The sequence below is a fragment of the Oryzias latipes genome, chromosome 23 (genome assembly GCF_053564925.1).
Source record: "Oryzias latipes strain Hd-rR chromosome 23, Olatipes_Hd-rR_3.1".
Classification (NCBI taxonomy): domain Eukaryota; kingdom Metazoa; phylum Chordata; class Actinopteri; order Beloniformes; family Adrianichthyidae; genus Oryzias; species Oryzias latipes.
The window spans coordinates 9,782,182-9,808,023 of NC_136259.1; the positions used below are offsets into that span (position 1 = coordinate 9,782,182).

General features: G+C 39.1%; 1 protein-coding gene and 1 long non-coding RNA gene across 7 annotated transcripts in view; one reads left to right on the forward strand and one right to left on the reverse strand.

The window, feature by feature from the left end:
• Positions 1 to 11,514, forward strand: part of LOC144989353 (uncharacterized) — a 166,464-nt gene extending 154,950 nt beyond the window's left edge. Inside the window, exon 2 of the long non-coding RNA XR_013653497.1 lies at positions 11,311 to 11,514. This is a non-coding gene — a long non-coding RNA (uncharacterized LOC144989353). The remainder of the gene's footprint in view (positions 1 to 11,310) is intronic.
• Positions 1 to 25,842, reverse strand: part of scube1 (signal peptide, CUB domain, EGF-like 1) — a 102,951-nt gene that overhangs the window by 21,735 nt on the left and 55,374 nt on the right. For 3 of the 6 annotated variants that reach the window (XM_023952622.2, XM_023952623.2, XM_078941631.1), the window contains exons 5-8: positions 24,553 to 24,681; positions 23,531 to 23,647; positions 18,538 to 18,627; positions 6,789 to 6,905 (exon numbers count right to left, since the gene is read on the reverse strand). In XM_023952622.2, coding sequence (XP_023808390.1) covers positions 6,789 to 6,905; positions 18,538 to 18,627; positions 23,531 to 23,647; positions 24,553 to 24,681 — 453 coding nt within the window. The remainder of the gene's footprint in view (positions 1 to 6,788; positions 6,906 to 18,537; positions 18,628 to 23,530; positions 23,648 to 24,552; positions 24,682 to 25,842) is intronic. The other 3 variants (XM_023952624.2, XM_023952625.2, XM_078941632.1) reach the window with 1 other exon arrangement.

Genomic DNA, 25,842 nt, shown 5'->3' on the forward strand with positions numbered 1-25,842 from the left:
ATTAGATACTTACAGATACTTATTAGAAATTCTTCAACAAGCAAAATAAACAAACAATAGGGTACATTTTAAAAGTTATATCCCTCAATTCTTCTAATTTTAAATAATTTAGAGTTTAGGAATATATATTTCCCATCTCTTTTTATAAATTATGGTAAAATACCATCTATTTATATGGCCCTTTTCCGCCTTGTTTGAGTTCTTTACAAATCCCATTTGCCCATTTACGCACACATTCAAATGCATCTGTGCTAGTCAGTCACCTGAACACATGAGTGGATTTAGCAAGGAGCCTACAACCCTAAGGTCAGTGGTCTATGACTCTACATCTGTGCTGATTCTTTAAATCAGTTTAGCAAGGCAGCAAAGCAAGCAACAGTTCTCGCAACAAAAAATTGCTAAAAGGAAGTAAGACGGAAAATATGATCAAAACTGAAAAGCAACGTAAGGCAGCACAGAGGTAAAAGAGTAAAGAGATAAAAAACAGTTCAAAATGATTTGAAGTTTTTCTTCAAATCATTTTTAGCTTTTCCTTTACAGTTTGTCAGTCACCGATTCTGCAAGATTTTTCACTTAAAACGATAAGACAAGTCTATAATGGTTAAGAAAAAAAAGTATTGATCTCCTACAAACAAATGACAATTCTGTCCCTCACAGACGTGTTACTTCTTCTTTTAGACCATCTGTCTTCCACTGGTTACCTGTCTTAATGTCACCTGTTTGAACAAGTTATCTGTATAAAAGACACCTGTCCACACCCTTGAACAGTCAGTCTGAAACCTCTCCACCATGAACAAGACCAAAGAGCTCTCAAAGGACACCAAGGACAAGATTGTAGACCTGAACAAGCCTGGGAGGAACCATTGACTGTATGACAACTGGACTGATCATGTGAAAATGCCTTCCTTCAGGCCCCAGTGTAATGAAGCCAATTCAGTCAACATTTTTCCACTTTACGCGCTGTCATGTTGGAGCCAGTCAACAGTGATTGGTCTGAGTCATCTGAGTCACGTTTCTGGGGTAGCTATCCTGTTTGAATCCTGTACTTTGAATCCTGTTGGATTGGATGTTTGAAGTCACTCTCAGTGGCTTACGGTTGATTGACAGGCTGCTTTGGTGCCTCTTATACAATTCACCACATTATTTACCGACACTGAACCTTTCTTTGTCTGTTTCTTTGTTGGTGTTTCACAGCAGCTGATGTAGTCCTGCATGATAGGATACACTTGCAAATGTTTCTAAGATTCCAAAATATCAGAGGTCCGCTGAAGGGCACACTTACTCTGACTGTAGCAATACTGGAACCTACAAACACAAAAAAAGATGGACTGAGTACAAACGGAAAAAAACTGAATCTTAAGGGAGTAAAGAAGACTCTTGTTTCCAGAAAACATCTCTCTTTTTCTGATTAGTAAGAAAAATAATCTGATAAAGAAAGTTTTTCAATTGCAAAATAATCATAGTTTGAGAAAACATGTCTCAGTGACTCGAATTTTATTTTTAGAATTCTCTGTGAGACCATTTTTTTGCATGGGGCAATCATTTTGGACTATTTTCTAAGAGGCCTGTTTTTGCAGTGTAGTACAAAGACGCAGATTAAAATAATTAAAATATAAATTTACAAAACTAAGATTTTTTTTCTTCAAATGTTTGATTCTATCTAGGAATGAACAGCTATTTCCCACTAGTGTTTTTAAGACATACCCAAACAAAAACATTACAAGTAGTCTGGGTTCTTGTGTAAAATCTGAGGACCACCGCCTTGGGTCTACCCAACACAGACAGCTTCTTAATTATGTTGGCATCTGCACAAACTGGCAGAAAACTGAATCTACCCACACTTAATGACCACCCTGGGCATGGCTGTGCCTTATTACAAGCTTTACAATTACCTTTAATGAAGCTTAAATATTCTTTGAGCTTCACTAAATAATTAAGCCCCCAAACATATGGAAATGATCACATCTAAAGAGAATAGAGTCTGCTGAGGTGTCCTGAGTGTAGCCTCCATGTTGTGCTTGTGGTTCTTTTTAACGTTGATTATATTCTATGGAACATTATCCCAACTAATCAGTCAGTTAGTATTTCACTTATACGTTTGTATCGATGCTTTTGTTCTGCTGAGTTGTTGCTCGATTTAGTATATTAACAAGATTTGTTTTATCTAGTATTGTTGGCAGTAATTTTGTTTTTTCAAGTGAAAAATGTATATATCTCGAATGTTTATTTCACAAACAAGTCACTAATCTTTTCCTTTCAGCTCTTCCCCTCTTCCCCTTCTTCTCATAGGGGCATTTTTTAGCAGGAAAACAGAAACAGCTCATTCAAACATTTCCTAGATGGCGTGAAAAGCCAAAAGCAGAGAGCAAAGATTATTTAGAAATCAATACCAAAAAAAAACTGTTGTTTTTATCTGATGTTTTCATTATGTTGTGACTTCCTCTATGTTTGCATTTGACCTAATATCATTTTTTAAAATAACACCTATAGTTTTTCTAAAATAATGGAATAGTTTTGGTTGGTAGATATATTTTAATCTATCAGCTAGCCCAAAGTCAAAAAATAGCATCAACAATTTTTGGTTTTTGCAAACTACTACAGACGTTTCATCAAGGGCTACAGTCAGGCGGCTGCTCCTCTTCACAGCTTTACCTCATCTAAATGTCCTTCTGACTGGCCTCCTGCGGTTGCCCTCGTTTTTTTCCAGAGCTTCAAAGTTTGTTCACCACTGCTCCCATTCTTACTATGCCGGATCCCAACCGACAGTTTATCATGAAGTGGATGCCTCAGAATGTGGCATGGGTGCCCCCCCTCAAAGGTCAGAGAAAGATCAAGTCTAAATATGTGTCTTTAAAACGCCCAACACAGTTTTCCAGGATTTGCCGCTCCCTCTCGGCAATGGCATCCATCAGCAAAGAGTTCTTCCCCAAACCTTGGTACCCAATCACAGCAGCAGACAGCACCTCTCTGCTCTCTGGGTGTTGGAAAACGTTTTTAAAAAGTGTTGAGTGTTTTAAAGAAACATATTTAGACTTTTTTTTTAACATTCTTTATCGGGCATATCTGTTCAAGAAAATGGGAAAAATAGGAATTTCTTGCTGCATATTATTCACAATCTAAGTTCTAGCATCATTGCAACACATCACCAATGCACAAATCTGATGACATAAAAGGAGTCTCACAACCCCTTGTGCCATGTAACTCTGATCTGTGAATAAATGCGGTTTTGTGTGCAATTGGTGTTTACAATTTAAAGATTTCTATGCGGAGGAGCCATTTGGAATTCATAGCTAGTTTTAGGCTGCTATAATTTCAAGTTGTGTTATAAATTCTTTTTTGTATTTTGTTGTATGTTTTTGATATTCAAGTGTAAATGTAAATACACAATTGCGAATACACACAGTTACGCTCAAAATGTATTGTATGAGTTATAAATCAAGAATCACACACAAACAAATCCAGTAAGTCTATTTTCTTTCCATACATCAGGGGCTCAGCTTTGGACGCTAATCTATCACAGGGCCAAAAGAAATGTTACTGTTTTCTTTTTGGTGTTGTTTAGGTTCCAAATACTGATTTAACATCACATGTCATTGATAAACAATAGGAGTGTAAAGATTCATTTGAACAATGATTGAATTCTTGTCATAGTTTGTGGTTGATCTTGGCTCACATAAGGGTTTAGGACCCTAAATCTAACCGATCTTTAGCCAAAACTTTAACCAGTCTGACTCAGACAGAAATATTTGAGTTCTGAACAGTGCAGGTGAAGTTTTCTGCATTCCTTGGTTTTCTTAAAGATTATCAAGTGTAAATTAAATATTTGTAAAAACAAACAATTAAACAAGACTGAATGTCAACTCTATTCAAATGTTAGTTTTCTAAAGTTCAGCCCATTGTTGTTTTTCCACATCCAAATAATCCAAAGGGAACCTTTTTGGAACATTCTTGCACACGGTCTGGTCACATGTCTTTGGTAAATTCAAAGTGTTTCCACACATTGGACTGGAAGGATGGACTGATCAGTTTTTGTTGTCATCACATGTGTGCTGCCCGCTGTGCAGAGGGCCTGGTTCCCCCCAACAGGGATGGGGTAGGGGACAAATGATCTGAGGTCCCAACTTTCTTTGTCTAAGGTATGTGTTGTTAGCTTGTGTATGTGGGTATGAGTGTATATTGTTGGGGCGTAACGGGTGTGTGTAATAAAGTTGCTGTTAAAATTGCTGTGTAGGGCACTGAGAGGACATCGCCTGATTGCTCACAGTGATGTCCAAACACCCTCCCACCAAGACGCCCTAAATGTCTACGGTGTTGTTAAAATTGGCTGGTGGGGGGCTGAGAAGACATCTCCTGCTTACTGGCAGTGATGTCCAAGCACCCCCCCCCCCTCACCACCACCCCCAAGGGTCCTACCTGTCTATAGAGCAAATTGAACTGAGATGGGGAGGGGCCCGAATCCATGCAGCAACCACTGGAGGAGGACGATTGCCAAGTAGCTCCCACTCCCACATAAAGCGCCTCGCAGGGTGACCCTCCCCTCCTCTCCTCGCCCTAATACGTTGTTGTAAGAAGAAGGAGGGTAGTTCAGGGGCAGCTGGCAGACTGACCCCCCGATTGGTGAGGCCAATCGCCACCCCTGCGAGAGCGCTGGTCAGGCTCTTACAGGATCAAGTCAACCCGACCAGTCAGGGCCCCCACCGAATGCCTCAGTGGAGATCCCAACCCGCTAAAGCCCATACCTATAGGACCCCTCCTCCCACAAACAGCCAAAGTATTGTTACCTTGTGAGCTAACTTTTAAACAATGCAGTTTTGAAAGTCTGAGTGTTTCAACAGACCAGGAAACTTCAAAACAAATGGTCAGCAGGCTCATGATGATGTCCAAATGCATCAAAAGCAACTTTTAGCCTCATTTACTTATGGAAACTCTAATCATCTGAGATGGAGATGACAGTGGATCTCACCTTTGATCATTAAGGCAGTTGAAATTTGCAATGTGACATTTGGACACTGGAAGAACAACTTAGACAACACATCCTAACAGAGCCAGTTAGGCATCAGAAACAAGATGAAAACACAAGCACAACAAAAAAAAAGATTTTTCTTCCAAAGTCTCTCTTCCGTTTCGGCACATGTAACACAAAACTCTGTTAACTAAAGCAGGAACATTTTTCCTTTCATATAAATGAAATGGACTGTTCAACTAAAGTGCATCTTTTCATGAAGGCATAGAAGAACACAGAATTAGACACCATTAGGATTTGTGTGTTTACATGTAAAAGAGTGGCAACTTTCTGAGTTCATGTGATCTGATAGTTTACAGACTGTAGTCCAAACATCTATTTCTAAATATGTTTAATGACAATTTCATTTATTAGCTGAATCATTACAATTAGATAATTGATAAATTAGGATGCAACGTAATTCAAGTTTAGAGCTTTGAGGAACTCTTAAAATAAAATTTATATTTTTTATTTGTTTTTCTGAATAAAAACAATATTGTCTTTTTGATTGTGGTTTAATAATTCCACAACATATTCTTCCTCTGTTTTGCATGGGTCATCCGCCTGCTGTGTTTTCTGCATCTGCAGCTGGATGGTGCTGTCAGAATGACTGTGGTCACGTCAGGGCACCGAGAGTGGGAGACAGCCAGACAAGAGCGAGCGTGGGCCTCACTGTCTAAACATCTTTAAGTTTGTCGACACGTCGCCCCAACAGGGCTGCGGCTCTGAGATTTCACACACCTACATGCCACATTCTCACACTGCCTGATACTCATTTTACAAACACGCTCTGCATGCGCGTGCACACACACACAGAAAGTTTCATAAACTATAACTGAACACATCAAAGTGGCATCTGGATTCTGATAAGCAAACAGGAATGCTGCTGCCACATGTCCAGCCTGTCTTGTTGCTATGACAACTCCTGCAGTTTCCAACAGCAGATTTGTGACATGTGAAATTTGCTTTTTGGGCCAACAGACAACTATGATTCCATCTCTTAGTCGTTGCAAAGGGAAAGTTTCAGTGCAGGTAGAGTAAAAAAGCACAATGAAGATTCATGGTTTTCCATACTGCAATCTACAGTTTAAAAACTAACTATATAAAAGTTTAAAATAATTTATTACTTGGTATGATTTATAGAAGTAAATTATAATATGATTTGAAAGTGTCAAAATTGGGCTAAGAACCATTTTAAAAAGTCTGAACGAATTAAAGAGAAAGGATTTCGTAAAAAATATAACCATCAATTTAAACTAGTAAAAATTTGTAACAAAATCTTTGAAGAAACCTATTAGAAATGGGCATCGATTTTTGCTGTTTGGAATAAACTTTATTTTCTTTAAAAACGTTTTACTAAAGCTTGCAAAAAAGCCACAATATTAAGATTTGTCCAGATCTCACCAGAACAAGGCCTCTCTCTCTCTCTCTCTCTCTGTGACTCACTGAGAAACTGCAGCTTACCCTCCATCAGATATTTGTTTCGAGCAAAGCTAAAATGTAATAATCTGTAAAGTTTAAGCCCCCACTGCTGAATTACACTCACAAACCAATACCACTCATTGCTGAACTTTGGAAGACCGAAAATGCTTATGGCCCAAAATAACAACAAAGCAGCGCCAGTGCCAAAAACCGGCGCATGAGCTCAGTGCCGTTGGAGGTTGGACGGACGACAGGATTTGGCCTCACATCACTCAGATGGGAACCGGAGTTCTCAGATAACAGCAGCCAGGTTCTACTGATCCTTTCAGACGCCTTTGGGACCTCCAGTTTTGACTTTACTGACCTTTGCAGGTTTTGCCATCAGACTGCAGGGTGAATCCCACAGGACAGCTGCAGCGCACCCCTGTGGCAGTGTCCTTACATGTCCTGTCGCAGCCACCATTGTTCACAGCACAGGTCTCTGCACATGATGGGAAAGATGGAAAAAGACAAAGAAAGGTTCACATAGTGACTCCTGTTTGAAAACAGCTGGAGACAGCAGTGGAGCTATGGTTGGAGACAAAGCTTCATGTCCAGAGAGAATAGAGCACGGTGGATCCTACGGCTTTCTTGTATTGTTCCATGTAGCTTTGTCTACACATAAATGAAAACATTTCATGTTTTAAGCAACACATACACAAAAGGTTACAGAAAGACTTGTTGCAGATACAACAAGAAGTAACATTGGGCCGACGATGAAGGGGGAGGATATCTTTAGCCCATTGCTCGATGCTGTTTTCACATGTGACGAGAAATCAGTTAAGATGTGAAAAAAGTTAAGGCTAGTAGATGAAATAAAGTTAGTACAGTTGCTGCTTGAACTCTGCAGAGCATGCTTGCAGACCTTTTCCGGGAAAATCTTCTTTTATGTGTCACAGATAAGGTTTGCTGGGGTTTATGAAGCGGATCCTAAAGCAAACACAAGCTTCTGGTAACTCTAGCTCACCTGCTAAGCTACTGCTGCTTTAGGAAAGCCCTGCACACCCTAACCTATTGGGGCCAAAGAAGTGCTAAAGAGGATGAAATCAAAGAGGTCATCGAAACTGCACTAAATAATAAACTCTTTTGGGGAGGAGTGGGGGTAGAAATGTGTGTTCAAGGTAAGAAATTGTGTCATTTTAAAGCAAATCTACTGATTCCTCTTTAAAAATAAATATTCCTCACATTTGTGTTTTCTATTTCATTTTTTTAGTTTTCCTCAGGAAAACGCGACAGAGGAGAGAGATGCCATTCCAGCTTAACAACAGCTATGTCGGGTCCTGTTTTCTTTATTTCATGAAGCAGTCATTTTGGTCAAAAAAGACTTTGTTGGCACTACGGTTGATTTTCATGTGCTTCCCAACATATTTCTGTTGTTTTTTTATGGGTTCATGTTTTCAATTCTCCTACTATAACTTATGATGACAAACCGAGAGGTTTTTATCTGTCAAAACAGCGAAAGTTGCTCTACCCTCAGAACAAACAGAAAATTTTGGAGCCACGAAGGCTGATTCTTTGTGAAGAAACGGGAAAGTATTTGTGGATTTGCTTGTGTTCCTTCATGCATCTCTAAACAACATCCATCTCACGACTTTCTCCATTCATCTGTTTTCTTGCCATGTTTATCCAGCACATTCCTTTAAAAGTATACTTTTCTTTCCAAAGAAAAAGTTCTGAAACAAGAGGTTTTTAGATGTTGTTTTTTCCTGTTAGTAGGGCAGAAGGTTTTGAAGAGGATGTGTTTTGGAAAATCCTACAAAGGTAGGAAGCAGAGACACTTCATCATTCAAGCTGCTTGTCTTGAGTGGAAAGGTGAATGTGGAGAGACTTTGTGGTGTTTATGGGTCTGAGTGATTTATACGTTGTGCAGTGGGCCCTATCATTAGCTGAGCTGAGCTCAGTCCCCTCCAGCTGCCACGCCCAGCTCAGCCCCAGGGCCAGAAAAAGTGTGTGAGCCGCCACGCCTGACTAATAAGCTGGACAAGCCCCTCAGCCAACTTTTTAACCTATGAGACCTGCATGTTTCTCTCAGTCTCCTGCTTCATCAGGAATCAGCTTGTTCACTTCGTATTATTCCTTCGTAATCATGACCTTTCACCTTTTCACTCACTGCATGTCTAATCCACTGCAAAAGTCACTAATTGTTGAACTGTTAAATACTGGTTGAATTTTTATATTTTGTACAGAGAACTTTGAGTTTATCATAGTGAACTTTGTGACTGTGTCTGCTGGGAATGCTTAGATGTTTTCAGTCTTTAGGGTGAAATGCATGGATGAGAAACTGCAGAGACAGTGAGTGACGTTATTGAGTTTGTGTGTTTAACATTTGCAGGTCAAGTGCTTTCTAAGGCATTTCATGTTCAGCTTTTGGTTCCAAATGTTTAAACCCTTTTACATTTACCAAAATGCCCCATTTACTCTATAGTCAGAAGGGCCAGGACACAACGTTTCACTTAGTGAAAAAGAAGAAGATCTCTCAACCATAAAGCATAAAGAGGATTAAAGAATATTGAAAATCTAAAATTAGGTGTCAAATAGCTGCTCGTGCTTAAAAAGTTAACAATCACTTCTCCATGCTGTTGTCTTTACAGTTTTCAATTCCCTTCCATTTTTATCCTCTAGTTATCATCTTGACAGGGCTTAAAACAATGACGGAAACACAGAAACTACCATCGTAAATGAGTTCCTATTTTTCCCTTTTCTGTGTCACAAAGGAAGCCTAACATTGGTGTAAAGTGTTTATGAAGTTTTCTTTTCGACATGCCTGAAAAAGTCAAAGTATAGCCCCCAAACATAAACTTACTCAATTTAAAAAATAAAAAAACAGAAAAAAATAGTCTTCTTGTGGTGGTGGCATCAATAGATGAAAATAATTTTTGAATTCTCTACTTTTCAGCTAGAGAATCAAGATATATTCATCCACTAATCTTCTACACCCACTCAGCCAGGACAGTCAATCACAGGCCTACAAATTCACCTATGAAGCATGTTTTTGGACTGTGGGATGAAGTCAAAGCACCAGGAGAAAACCCTTGTATGCACAGGGAGAGCATGCAAACTCCACACACTAAAGTCCCAACTGGGATTTGAACCAGGGCCTTCTCACTGTGAAGTGAGAGAGCGAACCACTACTCCACCATTGTGCACATCTCTGCACTAATAATGTAAAGGCCCTCCAGGAAAGACTCAAAACCTTCAAAGATATCATTTATATCTGCCTGCTTTCAAGAACGAGTTAAGAACCAAGCTCTGGCAAAAACATACTTGCACAGTTTTTACCCAACATGACTGCTCTATATTTGTTTCAGCAGGGGACTTACCATTTTACCTCTTTTTTATCTTGGTACAGTAGGACAATAATTCTGTTTTTGACCATGCCCATGATCTATAATCATGCATTCAATTAACGTTTTAATTGGAGACGTTGGACGTTTTAAATTTCACATTTTTAATTGACGTGCAAAACTCCCATTTTCGATAAATTGGCTACATCCTTACGCATATTATCCATAGCATATCTGTCTTTGTCTCTTCTTTCTGTACAGAAAGCCCAGAACAGCCAGACACCAGAATAAACAAATAAACTGATAGGAGTGTCAAATCTAACACAGCGATGCTGTCTGTGCTGACTCAGGACATTATGAGTGCACCACGTCCACTTTCTAACATTCACACATCTTTCACATCTGCATAGGCACATATTTGTGTCTGCAGTAACTGCAACTCAAAAGTTCAGATCTGATTATGGCAACATTTGTTTACCAAGTAAAAATGATTTAGATTTTTTTCCAGGTCATTTCATCAAACCTCATAATTCATCACTAAAAAAACCTTAAAGTCAAACAAAATGTCTTTGACCAGCGATGACGTTGAGGGTTTTTGTCCCTTTTTTTCAGCCTGATGCTCAGTTTTTTGCATTTTCTCAGTCTGCTCCAGGTTCATGTTCTTGTTTGTCTCACCTGTTGACCTCTGTATATATATATATATACTTCTAATTCAGCTCACTCCAGTGCTAGTTTGTTTGCACTGTTGTCATATTAATCTTGGCTCTCTGTGGGGTTTCCTGGAGTTCTTTCATCAAGTACTATTGCAGTGAGTTTTTTCTTCTCCTTTTCCATTTTTTGCAATCTGACCTGTTGGAGATTTTTTGTTTCTTGTTGTTTGGAACTGTTTTTCTTCTTGGATTTCTGGATTATTTGGACTGTTCTTAACCTAAGGGAGTTTACCTTAAATTTCCATTAATCTCATACAGTAAACCTGGATTAATGTTCTCTTGCTGAACTAGTTTTCCCGTCAATAACTATTTTTTTTGTTATAGACTTCCTCAACTGGGGGGGGGGGGGGGGGGGGCAGTTTACTTTGGACAGAGGAACTCCTCATTTTATGTTATTAAAAATCCTTTCTCACTTCCTCCTGTGTTTGGACTGTTTTGGACTGTCCTTACTAATTCGTGACAGTTTTCTCAGACAACAAAAAGAACACTGAACTTTCTATTTTCATTAAAAAAAAATGGTTTAACCCTTTAAACTTGCTATAAAGTTTGATATTGTTCAGTTTAATGCTCTGAATATTGATCTGTGTTGATCAATATTCCAATTTTCTTTGATAAATGTTTTACAAAGCATCAGAAATATTTCTAAAGGGTTTTTGATGAGGAAGGACAGACATTCTTCGACCACGGGGGTGGTTCTTTGTATTTGCGGATTCTGCAGATTCACGAGTGTCTCTGTTCCCTAACACCCGCAAATACTGGGGTATTTTGTAAATACTGTATTTGCATTTTTAAATGTTATATTAATATTTGCTGTCCATGTCTGAACCATGATGAAGGCTGCACGGTGGCACAGTGGTTAGCGCTCTTGCCTCACAGCAAGAAGGCCCCCGGTTCAAGTCCCGGCTGGGGGACGTGAAAAACAGAACATCAATGGGGGACCTTTCTGTGTGGAGTTTGCATGTTCTCCCCGTGCATGCGTGGGTTCTCTCCGGGGTCTCCGGCTTCCTCCCACCATCCAAAAACATGCTTCATAGGTTAATTGGCAACTCTAAATTGACCATAGGTGTGAGTGCAGGAGTGAATGGGTGTGTGAGTGAGGACATTCTACCCTGCAACAAACTGGCGACTTGTTCAGGGTGTCCCCCCTGCCTTCGCCCACAAGTGGCCGGGATAGGCTCCGGCAGCCCAATGACCCCGAAAGGGATAAAATGGTTAAGAAAATGAATGAATGAATGTCTGAACCAAACAAACAGGAAGATGAGCAGAAGCTGTAGCTTATTTACCGTAAGCAGACACCCCCATATATACTGATTCAACTTTGATAACAAACACACACAAAAAACAAAAATCCACACAATATAGTTTGTGGGTTAATATCATAACATCCTTATTGTTATGAAGACTATTAATTGTCAGCATATTTTTGTCACTTCATAATAAATAAATAAATAAATAAATAGCGATGCATCATGGGGCTCAGACAACAGCAACAACCAGTGATCACATGATCATCCTTTGAATTATTTAATGTAAAAATTGCAAATACTTTATTTGTATTTATTTTTAAATTTACTAATGTTTGTACATCATTCATTCCACTTCCACGCTTATGACTGTCATGCAGAATCTGGTTAATTTTTTGAAATTCAATGATCCCCTTAAGAGCTTGGAGACTAAACAGCTAAATTACTTCATGTACTTCATCCCAGACACTTTCTTTTCTTTGATACATTTTGATTGTACTTGTGGGATGTGTATGTGTTGGATTTGTATGTGTTTTATTTATTTTTTACTATGTTTGGTACTTTTACTACTAATCTTTATTTTTTTACGTCCGTCAAAACAGCCAAACAATCCAAAAAGCTTAAAAGGGTTAAAGAAGAGAACACTAGCTGGTCATTTTACAATTTCATTGGGAAAAATAAATAAATGAATACCCACTGGCATGGGGTCATTTTAAGGTACTGTAGTAATGCTCTGCTTCATTTTTTTTTACAATTAAACAATTGTGATTATCTAAATAACTTTTTACTTTGAAATAAACACAAAACGAGCAAACAACATGAAATGTTGGTCAAACAAATTAAAATTCTTTTTTCATGAACTTTTTACAGGACTGACTGCCAACTCCCCAAGCTTTTCCAGAACCTGAAATCTCTGACCCTCCTTTAGCTTATTTTGTGGGTTAAGCCCATGTAGCTGATTCAACTTTGTTGTCAAAGTTGAATCAGCTACAGTGGTGGACAAAATTGTTGGTACCCCTCAGTTAAAGAAAGAAAGTCCACAATGCTCACTGAAATGACTTGAAATGTTCAAAAGTAACAATAAATTAAAATGTATTGAAAATGACAATCAAAATCAGCCATTACTTTTGAGTTGTTGATTACCGGTAACAAAATTATTTAAAAAAACAAACTAATGAAATAGGGCTGGACAAAAATAATGGTACCCATAACTTAATATTTTGTTGCACAACTTTTGAGGCAATCTCTGCATTTAAACGGTTTCTGTATTTCTCAATGAGCCTTCTGCACCTGTCCACAGGTGTTTTGGCCCACTCCTCATTAGCAAACTGTTCCACTTGTCTCTGGTTTGATGGGTGTCTTCTCCAAATGGCACGTTTCAGCTCCTTCCACAGATGTTCAGTGGGATTCAGATCTGGGCTCATAGAAGGCCACTCCAGAATAGTCCAACGCTTTTCTCTGAGCCATTCTTGGGTGTTATTGGCTGTGTGTTTTGATCGTTGTCCTGTTGGAAGACCCATGACCTGTGACTGAGACCAAGCTTTCTGACACTAGGCAGCACATTTCTATCCAGAATGCGTTGATAATCTTGAGATTTAATTTTACCTTGCACAACTTCAAGACACCCTGTGCAGCAAAGCAACCCCAAAACAGAGCTGAGCCTCCTCCATGTTTCACAGTAGGGACAGTGTTCTTTTCGTCATATGCTTCATTTTTGAGTCTACGAACATAGAGCTGATGTGCCTTACCAAAAAGCTCCAGTTTTGTCTCATCTGTCCAAAAAACATTTTCCCAGAAGCTTTGTGGCTTGTCAACATGCATTTTTGCAAATTCCAGTCTCACTCTTTTATGATTTTCTGTCAACAGTGGTGTCCTCCTTGGTCGTCTCCCATGAAGTCCACTCTGGCTCAAACAACGACGAATGGTGCGATCTGACACTGATGTACCTTGATCTAGGAGTTCACCTTTAATGTCTTTGGAGGTTGTTCTGGGCTCTTTGGATACAGTTCCAACTATACGTCTCCTCCATTTGTCATCAATTTTCCTCTTCCTGCCACGTCCAGGGAAGTTGACTACTGTCCCGTGGGTCTTAAACTTCTGAATAATCTGTGCCACTGTCGTCACAAGAACTTTAAGCTGCTTAGAGATGGTTTTATAGCCTTTACCTTTACAATGTTTGTCTATAATTTTGTTTCTAATATCCTGGGACAATTCTCTCCTTCACTTTCTGTTGTCCTTGTTCAGTGTGGTACACACCTTTTCACCAAACAGCAACGTGACTATTTGTCTCCCTTTAAATAGGCAGACTGACTGATTATGGGTTTGAAAACAGCTGTGATGTCAATTAAAGAACATACCTGAGTTCATGACCACCTGGGCAATTAGTTCTCAGTCTTTTATGGAGGTACCATCATTTTTGTCCAGCCCTATTTAATTAGTTGTTTTTTTTTAAATAATTCTGTTAATAAGCAACTCAAAAGTAATGGCTGATTTTGATTATTTAATTTTCAATCAATTTTGATTTATTGTTATTTTTGAACTTTTCAATTCATTTCAGTGAGCATTGTGGACTTTCTTTCTTTAACTGAGGGGTACCAATAATTTTTTCCACCACTGTACATGGGCCATCTTCAAAACCTACAATAACACCTGCCACATGTCCCATACAATTAATTATATGTAACAGATCCAGTATTCATGTGAGAAGCGTAAATAGGAATTGTAAAAATCTAAAACCAGTGCCGACTCAGAAGTCATTAACCCTCCATGAACTTGAAAACAACAGTAATTGCTCTCAACTGAATCTGGTACTTTAAATGTATGCTTACTATCAGACAAATCATTTCTTATTCACTTCTTGATTTTAGATCGTAACCTGAATGGTCTGTTTTAAACAGAGACTTGGAATTGTGGTTCAATGGGTTTACTGTCTGAAGCAACATTTACTTTACAAAGACATAAAACAAGGAAAGGGTGGGGGAACTGCTGCAATCCTGTCTGCTTTTATTGGTTTTACAGACAAAGTGTTTAATGAGTTAATATCTTTTGAATATCAGGTCATTGTTTTAAATAATCCTACTGGGTTGTGTTTGATGGTATACAGACTCCAAAGTGTAACTCATCTTTCATTTTGACTTTGCAGAGCTGCTTTCAATTATTCATGTAGATCTTAGCAGAATAAATATTTTTGGGTGATTTTGACCGACATGTGGACTCCATCGGACTCATATAGTCCATCGGACTCCTCCATCGGACTGATAGGTCCAAAAGTTTTTAAACAAATTTAGCAACAATGGATTTTACTCAGCATGTCAGTGTTCCCAAACACAACAGCCCACTTCAATAAAAAGATAAATAACATTACACAATATCTCCCAACGACCAGTAACAGTTCATTTCGTTGTATTCCCTTTGGCTTGTGAGAACACACAAGAGTTTTGCCTTGATTGGTGCTACAAAACCTCTGAAAGGGTGCCCCACCTTAAACTTAAACCTTAAACTTAAAACTAAAACCTGTTCTCTGGATCCCATACCCGCCTCACTTTTTAAATCCATGTATTCGTCCTGTGAGGAGGAGCTCCTGGACATCGTGAACCGCTCTCTTCAGACTAGGATCTTCCTATCGTCCTTAAAGACTGCAATGGTTTGAGCCACTCTGAAGAAGAGTGGTTTGGATGATTCAAATCTAGACAATTAGCCCCCAAGTGTCAAACCTGCCATTTTTAAGCAAGATTTTAGAAAAACTAGTTTTTATTCAATGAAATGATTTTATTAATAAAAATATTATTGTAGAAACATTTCAGTCTGGGTTTAGACCCCATCACTCCACAGAGATGGTGCGGGTCAAGGTTATAAATGAGCTCAGGTCCAACACTAACATAAAGAAAACATTAGTTTTAGTATTGCTGGACCTAAGTGCAACCTTTGACACAATTGACCACTCAGTTCTTTTAAACAGACTCCATGTTACGGCTGTGGCCGTAATATTGTTTTGTTTGTATGTTTGGAATGCTTTTCTGTATGTTTTCTTTTGGGAGGGTCTGTCTTTCCTTTTCTTTTCCCTCCTCTGTAGTGCTAATTAGATTCCACCGTGTCAGGACCACCTGATTGGCTGAGGACTTCCCAGCGGCCGCTTTAAAAACTGCATCCTCATCTGTTGAAGCCCCTCCCCCCCCAGCACTTTGAAGTTTACCTTGGTTCTAATTCCCATCCGATTACAGTTTACACTGACCACAACCCTCTAGTTTTTTTGAACAGGATGCAAAACTCGAACCAGAGACCAATGAGATGGTCACTGATGGTTCAGGATTTTAATCTTAATATTAAACACAAAAAGGGAGCTGAGAATTTGGTAGCGGATGCTCTTTCGCGCAGCATCCACCTAACCTAAGCGATGGCTTCTGGGGGGGCAGAAGTTTTCTCTTAGGTTGGGGGGTGTTACAGCTGTGGCCGTAATATTGTTTTGTTTGTATGTTTGGAATGCTTTTCTGTATGTTTTCTTTTGGGAGGGTCTGTCTTTCCTTTTCTTTTCCCTCCTCTGTAGTGCCAATTTGATTCAACCGTGTCCGGACCACCTGATTGGCTGAGGACTTCCCAGCGGCCGCTTTAAAAACTGCATCCTCATCTGTTGAAGCCCCTCCCCCTCCAGCTGGCAGCAGCAGAGCATTAGATCAAACATTGTTTGAGCTTTTTGGTCCTGGTAATTTGGGTTGGTTATTTTTGTATGTTTTTTAGTTTTCATTGTAAATAAATTCCCAGTTTAATTTCAGTCTGGGTCTGGTGAGGGTTTTTTGAGTCATTGGTGTATTTAGTTTTTCTTTTTACCTTTATGTTACTCCCATTTACAGACTCCTAGACAGGGGCGTAACACTCCATGACATGGTTGGAATCACTGGAACTGTACTCAGTTGACTTGAATCATACCTCACAGGAAGAGATTCTATTGTCAGAGTAAATGATTCATCATCTGGGAGGTGGTGTGCCACAAGGATCTGTGCTTGGTCCCACTTTTTTTATCCTGTATATACTTATGCTTGGTGATGACCTCAGGAGACCTGGCATAAAACTATCATAGTTATGCTGATGACACCCAGTTATATGTGGATGTGTGTCATGATGACTTGGGATCCATTGATTACCGTACCTTATACGTTGTATTTTAGATATTGAAACATGGATGGGAGAGAACTTTTAAAGCTCAAACAAGACAAAACAGAGATTTTAATTGTCGGTCGTGAAGCTGAGAGAAAGGGTCCAGTCCTACTTATCAACTCTTAACTTGAATGTGTGCAGTAAAGTCAGAAACCTCGTAATTTTAGATGCAGATCTTACCTCTAAAGCATACACAAACTAAAGTTACAAAGACTGTTTTTATCAATTTAGAAACAACGGCCGAATAAGACAGTTTCTCTCGAGAGCAAGTGCTGAAATATTAATCCACGCTTTTTTAACATCTAGAATAGATTATTGTAATGCTATTCTTTTTGGTATTAACAAAAAACTATCAATCAGTTACAGCTTGTTCAAAAGTCGACTGTTACCTAGAACCAGAAAGCTGGAGCACATGACCCCTATTTTAAAATCTTTGCACTGGCTCCCAGTCAGCTTCAGGACCGATTTTAAGGCTCTTTTATTGGTTTATAAAAGTTAACATGGAATTGGCCCCTCCTTCTTATCAGATTTACTCATAGTTTATGACCCTCCCAGACCTCTCTGGTCCGCAGGTACAGGTCTGCTGGTGGTCTCAAAAGTCAGAACAAAAACTCACGGTGAAGCAGCATTTAAGTACTGTGGGCTTTGCCTGTGGAACAGCCCGCCTGAGGACATGAAAGCTTCATCCACTGTGGAAATTTTTAAGAAAAAACTTAAAACAAATCTTTTTATGGAGTTTTTAAATGTCCACATGTTTTCATTAGATTATATACATTTTATTAATAATTCATTTGATATATTTTGATTGTACTTGTGGGATGTGTATGTGTTGAATTTTTATGTGATTTTATTTTTATTCTTTTACTATGTTTGGTTCTTTAACTACTATTTTTTATCTTACTATTATCTATTTTATCATGGAAAACACTTTAGGGTGCTTTGTAGCAGGTAAAGTACTATACAAATAAAGTTGAATTAAAAACACAACAAATGATCATTTTGGTTCATTTGCAATTTTCCCACTATAAAACACAGGATTTACCCAAAAATTCGCTTTGAAAAAGAAATCCACTTGTGCTACTCTTGGTGAGTTTCCAGGAGGTTTTCTGGATCACCTACAGTAGCCCTTATGTGTCAAACTGAAGCAAGTGATGTAGCCATGTAGACAGTGAAGACGACAGCATGGGTACAGATCGCAAACTCAGAAACCTTTGGTGCTTTTAAATGTGGATGTTGTGCAGTAACACTTCATTTTGCAAATTATAGTGAATAATAGCTGCTGGCAGCCAAACAAAAACCCTGCACAGGTGTGCATTCTTCGCATGCATTTAGCTTAAGGTTTGGACGTGTTTACTTCATGAAGTTAGGGAAAAGCTCTTTTTGGACAAAACTGGTTACCACGTGATCTGCTTTTTGTAAAGGTCATAAAATTCTGTGTTTAGCATTAAGTATTAGTCTGTGAGAAACCTCTGAACTAGGATTTTCTCAAAGTAAAACTCTTTCAAAATAGTTGCAGAAGCAGTTTGGACCTCTGACTGAAGGGGTTGACACAGTGGACACCAAAGATTAACAGAAAAAAAGTTAATACGAGAGGACGAAGAACAAGAAGGAACAAAGAGATGAAGAGTAGGGGGTACAAGCACAAGCGGCATGGCAACACATAGAAAGAGGAAGAAAAAAGTTACCCATAAGTAGCCGCCGTTTCACCCGCTTGTCCACATCAGCTACTGACGTGGCATTGAACTCAGAGCTCTCAATTGCAGCCTCATCTTTCTCTAAAACACAAGTGACAAGGGGACAAACAGTGAGCAGCAAGTTAATGAGAAGCCCGAATGACCAGACTTTCAGCCCCTCTTGGCCTTTGAGCAAAAAGCCAAAGCCAAGAAGCAAGAAGCGATGAGGAGGTGCCAAAATTCCTGTTAGTGTTAATCCCAAACAATGACAAAGTACCAAGAGCAACTCAAATCAAAATGAACCAATTGATCAGCATTGGTGGGTAGCTTACAAAATGAAGCAGGTGGGCAGAGAGGTGGGGAGGAAAAGAAGTGGTGAACGGTATGGGATTTAAACATAAAGAATCCTTAACAGGAGGAGGTTTAGGAATGGCATGATAGAGGGGGGAACAAAATGAACTATGACTGTTGGTGTTTATTTTGCTGTTGGCAGTGGAGTTTATGTTTCCCATATCAAACAGCCCACAGTCAGAAAAAAAGGTCCCTCACATTTAAGAAGAAGAAATGAGAAGGGTACATGGAGGACATTTTCAAAACAAGCTGCTTTAACTGCAGGTAAAGAGCAAGCAGAACAAAATTGGATGATTTTGGCAACAAAAAGTTATAAAGGGGATTTATGAGGAGCACAGGAGGGCAATGGGCAAGGAGAAGACTCAAGGAACTAAAAAAGACAATTAAGATAATGAAAAAGGAGAACAGACAAAGAAAAAAATTGTTTGAAGACAAAAGGCAGTCAGTCCCATTGTGTCCCACAATGGGACATGAGAAACAATTTAGGAGGCTGCGCATACTTAGAAATGAGTGTAGAGAGGGCATGCAAAGAGATTCAAAGAAAGAAAAAACTGGGTAGTCTGGGGGCAGTGCTGGTTGCCTGTTTGTCTATGGACCCCATTACAGCTGGCTTTAACAGTAAACGCTGGGAAAACCACATCTCTAAAAGCTGGGCAGCAGGGGTGGAGGGGAAATGAAGTCGGGTTGCACTGGTTTGGGAAATCACATGGCTGTTAGAGTGACATGTGTGGGGCTGCATTGGTGGTTTGATGATGGGGTTGGGAGACAAGGCCATCCTTTCACCTAGTCTTCGTCATTAGGGCCTGAATGAGCATCTTTTTATTAATGGTCGACATTTGGGGCAAAAACTACAGGCCTTTGATGTCTTTTAAGTGGCGGAGGTGGGGGAAGAATTGAAGACAATTAGTGCCCGCTTGATTGCCTCAGTCCCACCTTTTTACCATTTTCTTTCCTCTCTGAAGAATGATGGACAAGCTGAAGCACATGGAAGTGCCCTTGGGTATGAATGGAGGCTTTTTGGGAGAAATGTGGTGGAGTGAATACATGAGTGCAGAATAAAAAGCGTGTGCATACCAGTGTGCACGCTTTTGAGGGTGTACTTGTTTGAGTGTGTGAAAAAATGGTCTGAGAGGGAGATCAAACATTGGTGAGTGTGTGAGCAGTGGATGCACAAGGACAGTTTAAGAAGGTGTGGGAGGAGGGAAGCCCAGCCATTTTGTTCCTAAAGGGTCTAGAAAGTAAGAGATGGTCCACAAGAAGAGGCTGTTTTGGGAAACGACTTTAACCACTGAACACTACTGCTATCAGGAGAATGGAAAACCAGTGCACTGAAAGGAAAGACAAAGACTGAGATCACGAAAAACAACACCAACAACAAGATATACTTAAGTTGCAAAGGATAAAATGATAAATAAATTAAAGAATAAAGAATAAATACAGAAGCAAAGCAGGTTCTCCAATGCAGTGAACGAGACAACCAACAAATATACAAATGAGTGACAGAGGGAGATAAATGGAGCACATGGTCCATGTGAGCAGGCATATGCAGCAGTAGTGGGAGTGCAGAAGGATGGACGGTGCGGGTCGCTGCCTCTATGTTGATTAGCACGGGAGAACAACATAATGATGAATGGAATGAAGTATGAATATGTTGGAAAGGTTCTGATGGGTTGCTACAGTTTTTCAGAACTCGTGTAAAGCTGGAAAATGAAGAGAATAGTGAAAGAATTTGATGGGGAGGTTTTGTTTTTATTTCTCAGCTTTAATTAAGATCAGGCTGCAATTGAGATGTCCATTTTTACCACAGAGCCTACACAAGATCTTTAACCCCGCAAGCAAGAGTTAGTCTTTTGTTCTTGTGCATTGAGTCTCTATTTCCCCTGATTTAGCTTTGAATGTTCAGACAAGACAGGCAATCAGGTACTATCACCAGAAAGAAGTAATAAGAGGAAGGAGAAAGAGAAAAAGGTTGAATAGAAAAGGCATAAACGGCAGAGGGTTAAAAGAGGCCCAAAGAGCAAAGGGAAGATACAAACAGAGATCCTTTCTCTTCTCAAAATATGAAGAGAGAAACAGCGAAGTAGGATACAAGACACTGAGGAAAGAAGGTAAGAGAGGGTTCCTGCTTTCATTCTGCTTCCATGCTGCAGCTTTTCCATCCATGGCGTGTCCTGCTCTTCAAACCAGCTACAAAGAAAAGGGGTTAGCGGCAGTCAAAACTTTGCACTGAGCAGCCATATGTTCCAGTCAAAGGAAGACAGTGAGCAAAACACAAAGTTTTCAGCCCTTCATCACAAGGGCATTAGAAAATTATAATATTGAGCTCATGTTTCAAAAGTTTGGCACCAAGTTCGGATTTTTTGGTAAATAGTGCGGAAACAGTGGACATCTTCCGGCTGGGCAGGTGGTTCTAATCTTGAGTGTAAAAAAAAAAAACACATGGAAAAGTTTCCTTTTTTATTTGGTTCATTAGGGTTTACAAATGTACAAATGAAGCAGAACTTGTAAACAAAAGTCATATGGACTCTGAAGCAGCTTATTAATTGGAAAGATGTGTGATGAACTGCCAGGCTCCCAGCTTTAAACGTCTGACTGCAGGGAAGTCATAACAAATCCGGATTAAGAGCTCTGAACTTTAGAGGCGGCTGCTGTAGGGATTTCTGCTTCAGTGATCTGCTACGAACAACCTTTCTCAGTTTTGAAAAAGCAAAGGAAAATAAGCTAAATGACTCATAAGACTCTGGTTGAGCCTCAGTTGTTTTTGTCCTACTAAACTCTCCAAATCTGGGAAACCGGAGGAATCGTATGTCAACCTTTGTTTCATAATAGCCATAAATACTGGATTTTTCTGTCATTTTTTGTCCTCACCCCTAACTAAACCTACAGCACATGCTGTAAAAAAAAGCAAACAGACTTGTCTTAATGTGATTTACAATTCGTACAAATCTTTGGCTTCACTGTTTAAATAAACTGACCATTGAATTTTTCACCTACGTTTCACTGACACCTCCCTCCCTTATGTGAACAGTAGAAAAACAGTTTCATATAAAAGTTCCAGAAGGAGTTCAAATTCTTTAAAATCAATTAGAAATCCAAAACAGCAATTGAATTTAAAATTCTAATGTTTTCAGTTAAAATTATAAAAGGCAAGACTTTACTAAAAAAAACACAATATAATACATCATAACACGATGACAGCTCTTCCCTCAGTTTTCTGTTGCACAAGAACATTTGAAAACTATAACCCAAAAACCAGGGGGTCACACTGTTTGTCTACACATCACCTAATGCCTTTTTAATAGAAAAATGAAGAAATCTCGATTTATTTGCTTCAAATAATATAATTCTGATTTTTAAACCAGATTCAATTTAAAAAGTTAAACAATTTACATCGAATGAGATTCAAACCTTAAAGACCCAGTCTCCAGTTTCTGTAGGGCTCCTCAGTCAAAAGGGGATGATGGAAAACAGCTGAACTGCTTCACTTTATTAGTATACATATTTACATATATATTTATGCACTACTGATTAGAACATTAATATGTTTGAAGCTGGAAGAGGAATGCTGTTAAATACGTTCGCTGACAAAAAAATTGGACTAACACCAGCTACTTGCAGGTTGTAGTCAACTCACTGAGAACAGAACTTGTCATGATGAACGTATATGTCCGAAGGGGAGACAAAAATAACAAGTTTCTTTGTCATTGCATTTTCACTGAATCACCAATCCAACTCTTCTAGTAGTCACAATAAAACACCATAAGTCAGAATCCCTTCTGACAGTTATACAGCTACAGTCTCAACAAAGGATGTCTTTGTTAAAAGTGAATATTTTCTGTTTCTGAAAAAACACTGCTAGAGGAAGATAAAGCCTTAGTCACAACTGCCCATTACGAGAGGGAAAATGAGCAAACCTGTACGGGGCACGCAGGTGGCCTGGGCGAAATGTCAAGGTCGTAAACGTCTCAGTGGACGCGTAGAAAGAAATTATTCATGCACAAGGGGATTCAGCGGGTGACAGGTCGTAACAAACACTTACAGAGAGAAGTAGGTGAGATGGAGGCACTGATTTTTTCTTCCTTCAAACCCGCCCCCAACCCCTTGCACTGTGAAAGGGGCCCGTTAGAGCTGTTCAGGGGATACGTGCCCGCTCCTCGTGTGTCCCTTTTGCACTGCTTGCGTGCACCTCGACTGTTAGAAATGAGGAAATTAGACGATCAAAATGTAGTTCTTTTGCGCGTCCTACTGGCACCTGCATATTCCATGCACATGCCGTGCAGGCAGCATTCGACCATGCTCAATAATGAGCCAGTACGTGCATCTTACCATCGACTATATGTGATGTAACGGCATAGTACGACAGAATCACTTGTACGTCAAAACCGAATGCAACGTCCATTATTCTTACACAGACTTCACAATACACTTACACTTATCACACGCATGAAAATCGTATGTTCCGTTTTCATGACGGACCTCAAGGGTACTCCAAGACACACCTGCGCTCCCCCCGTAAGATGCAGCCACTCCTTTTTACGACACGTCACTGATCCGTACAACCCAAAAACCCCAGCACCTGTACGGGTCAACCCCTTGTACAGGTGTATGTGACTAAGGCTTCAAAAAGATAAGAGTTACTTAAGGCTGCACTCACCGCTGCAGGTCTTGCTGTCTGAGTGAAGTGCGTACTTTTGGTGGCAGCCACACACTGGGCCCGTGTCTGTGTCATCACACGTGTGTTGACAGCCACCATTTCCATAGTGACACGTCACTAAAGACATAAAAGCACATTAGTGACAATAATGATACTTCAACAGTTGAAAAAGGTTAATAGTTTATTATTTAAACCATTTTTGGTCATTTTTAGCTGAAATTTTTCAAAGCATTCATGTTGTGAATAAAGATAAAAAAATGTATGATGGGGAGTCTGTGAGAATGACACATAAGAAGAAATCTACAGATTATGACAATGTTGGCATGTTACAGATAAAAAACGGAATTGATGGCATAGTCAAAACTGTCACATACACTTGCAACATATCCCTTCAACAACAATACTTTAAGATGTGATAAAAGTTGCTAAACTGAATCAATTTAAAAAAAAAAAGAAGGTGATCAATCACAGACCTGGATAATTACTACCATGATATTTAGAAATATTGGAAAAACTGTCTCTTAAACAGAGGTAAAAGAGAAAAGGTAAAAGAGGTTAAATGAGCAAGAGTGTGGTTTTTGCGAGAACAGGTCTTTAGCACAGAAAATTTTGCAAAAGCTGTTGATATCAAAGGAAACGCTCTATATGCAAATATTGATTTGAGGAAAGAAAGTGACACATTTGATCCTTATTGCTTCAACAGAAATGTCAGCCTTATTGGGGGGGAAGGGGAGTTCCATATGTATTAGAATTTTATATGGACATCAAAGGTGTATTCACGTGCCGTGCTTCACCATTAGATTACATGAAATATCATGCATGTGTTTGCGTTTAGGTTGGTTCTACTGTTGATTGACTCTTGTTTGGTACGTTCTGAATAACTGTTAGGATTTATTCCAACCTGATTCTACACAAACCGAGAAGGCTCTCAATGCTGCATGAAAACAACATAATGCTAAAGAAAGGAAAGAGAAATGAATTATGTTTTGTGTGCAGACTGGAGATTCCATCAGCATACATACATGTACAGTCTTTCTGGTTCTTGGCAAGTTCAAAGCCGGGTCGGCACTCGCATGTTACGCCACCTTTGCCTGGAGCCTCTCTGCAGATATGAGCACAGCCGTGGTCCTTGTTCATGCAGTTCATTCCATCTGTATTCAAAGTGGAGACATTCATTTGTATTTTTTCCTATTGCATCACCAAAAGCTTAACAAAATGCTGAAACAGAGAACACTGGCATTGTTTTTTCTCAGCAAAACAGTTTCCATCAAGGCAGGAAGACATTGCTTCTAAGACTAAAAAGACTGAAGGTGTGCAGCACTTCTGGGCACACCTTTACCCATAAACACTGTGAAGGCCAAGTGCTGCTGGTGTAGAAAACGTTTTAATGTTTAAAGTTTTTAATGTAAGTTGTTAATGGTTACGATATGCAAGGGTGAAGTGGTAGATGACTGTCATTTAGTCAGGGGTTAATAGCAGTGTGGGTTGTTCACTCTGATGTGCCACAAAGACTTTGTGTTATTTAATTAAAATGTAGGAAATAAAGAAAAATAAATAAAAAAATTACACATTAAATAAATCACTGGGCGGAAGCTCCGGAGAAGACCCAGGACTGCTGCCCCCACAGCCCGGTCCCGGATAAGCAGAAGATGATGGATATATCAACATTGAACATTATTTACAACAAAATAAAGCTTTTTCATCAATGTATTGCTGTCATTATGTATTTAATTATTTCTCCAAACTAAAATGCAAACTTTATTTTTACTCATAAATAAAAGTGATATACAATTATGAACTGGCAATTCAATTCGTCATTGAATCATGAAGCTTGACATTTTACAAAAGTCACCAGAACAGGCCTGAGTTATGGTAGTTGGAAATATGGAAAAGTTGGAGAAGTTCTTCGTCTCAGTAGTCTACATAAAAGATAAGTAGCTCAAGATGAGAAGAAAAAACTGCAAAGACAACTGTGGACTTTTGAGAAGCAAAGCTCTACACACCATCTGTGTTAGATACCAGTTTGTAAATTTTGGAAGTGAGCATTGGGTTCTTATGGTCAATGAACTTTGTTACTGTAGGGGGAGGTTCTAGGTCTATTTGGGTGCACAGTATTTAGTACTTATAACTGATTTGCTGGTATTCTAGAAATTTGTTTTTACTAACAATTTAAATTGAGGTTAACTTTTGGAGGGGTATAAATATTCTATTCTGAATTATATGTTGAAACTGTTGGATCCCTTTGTTCTTCCATGAAGTAAAGTAAATCACGTTTTTGTATAGTAATATGTCAGGTTTGTTCTTAATGGGGG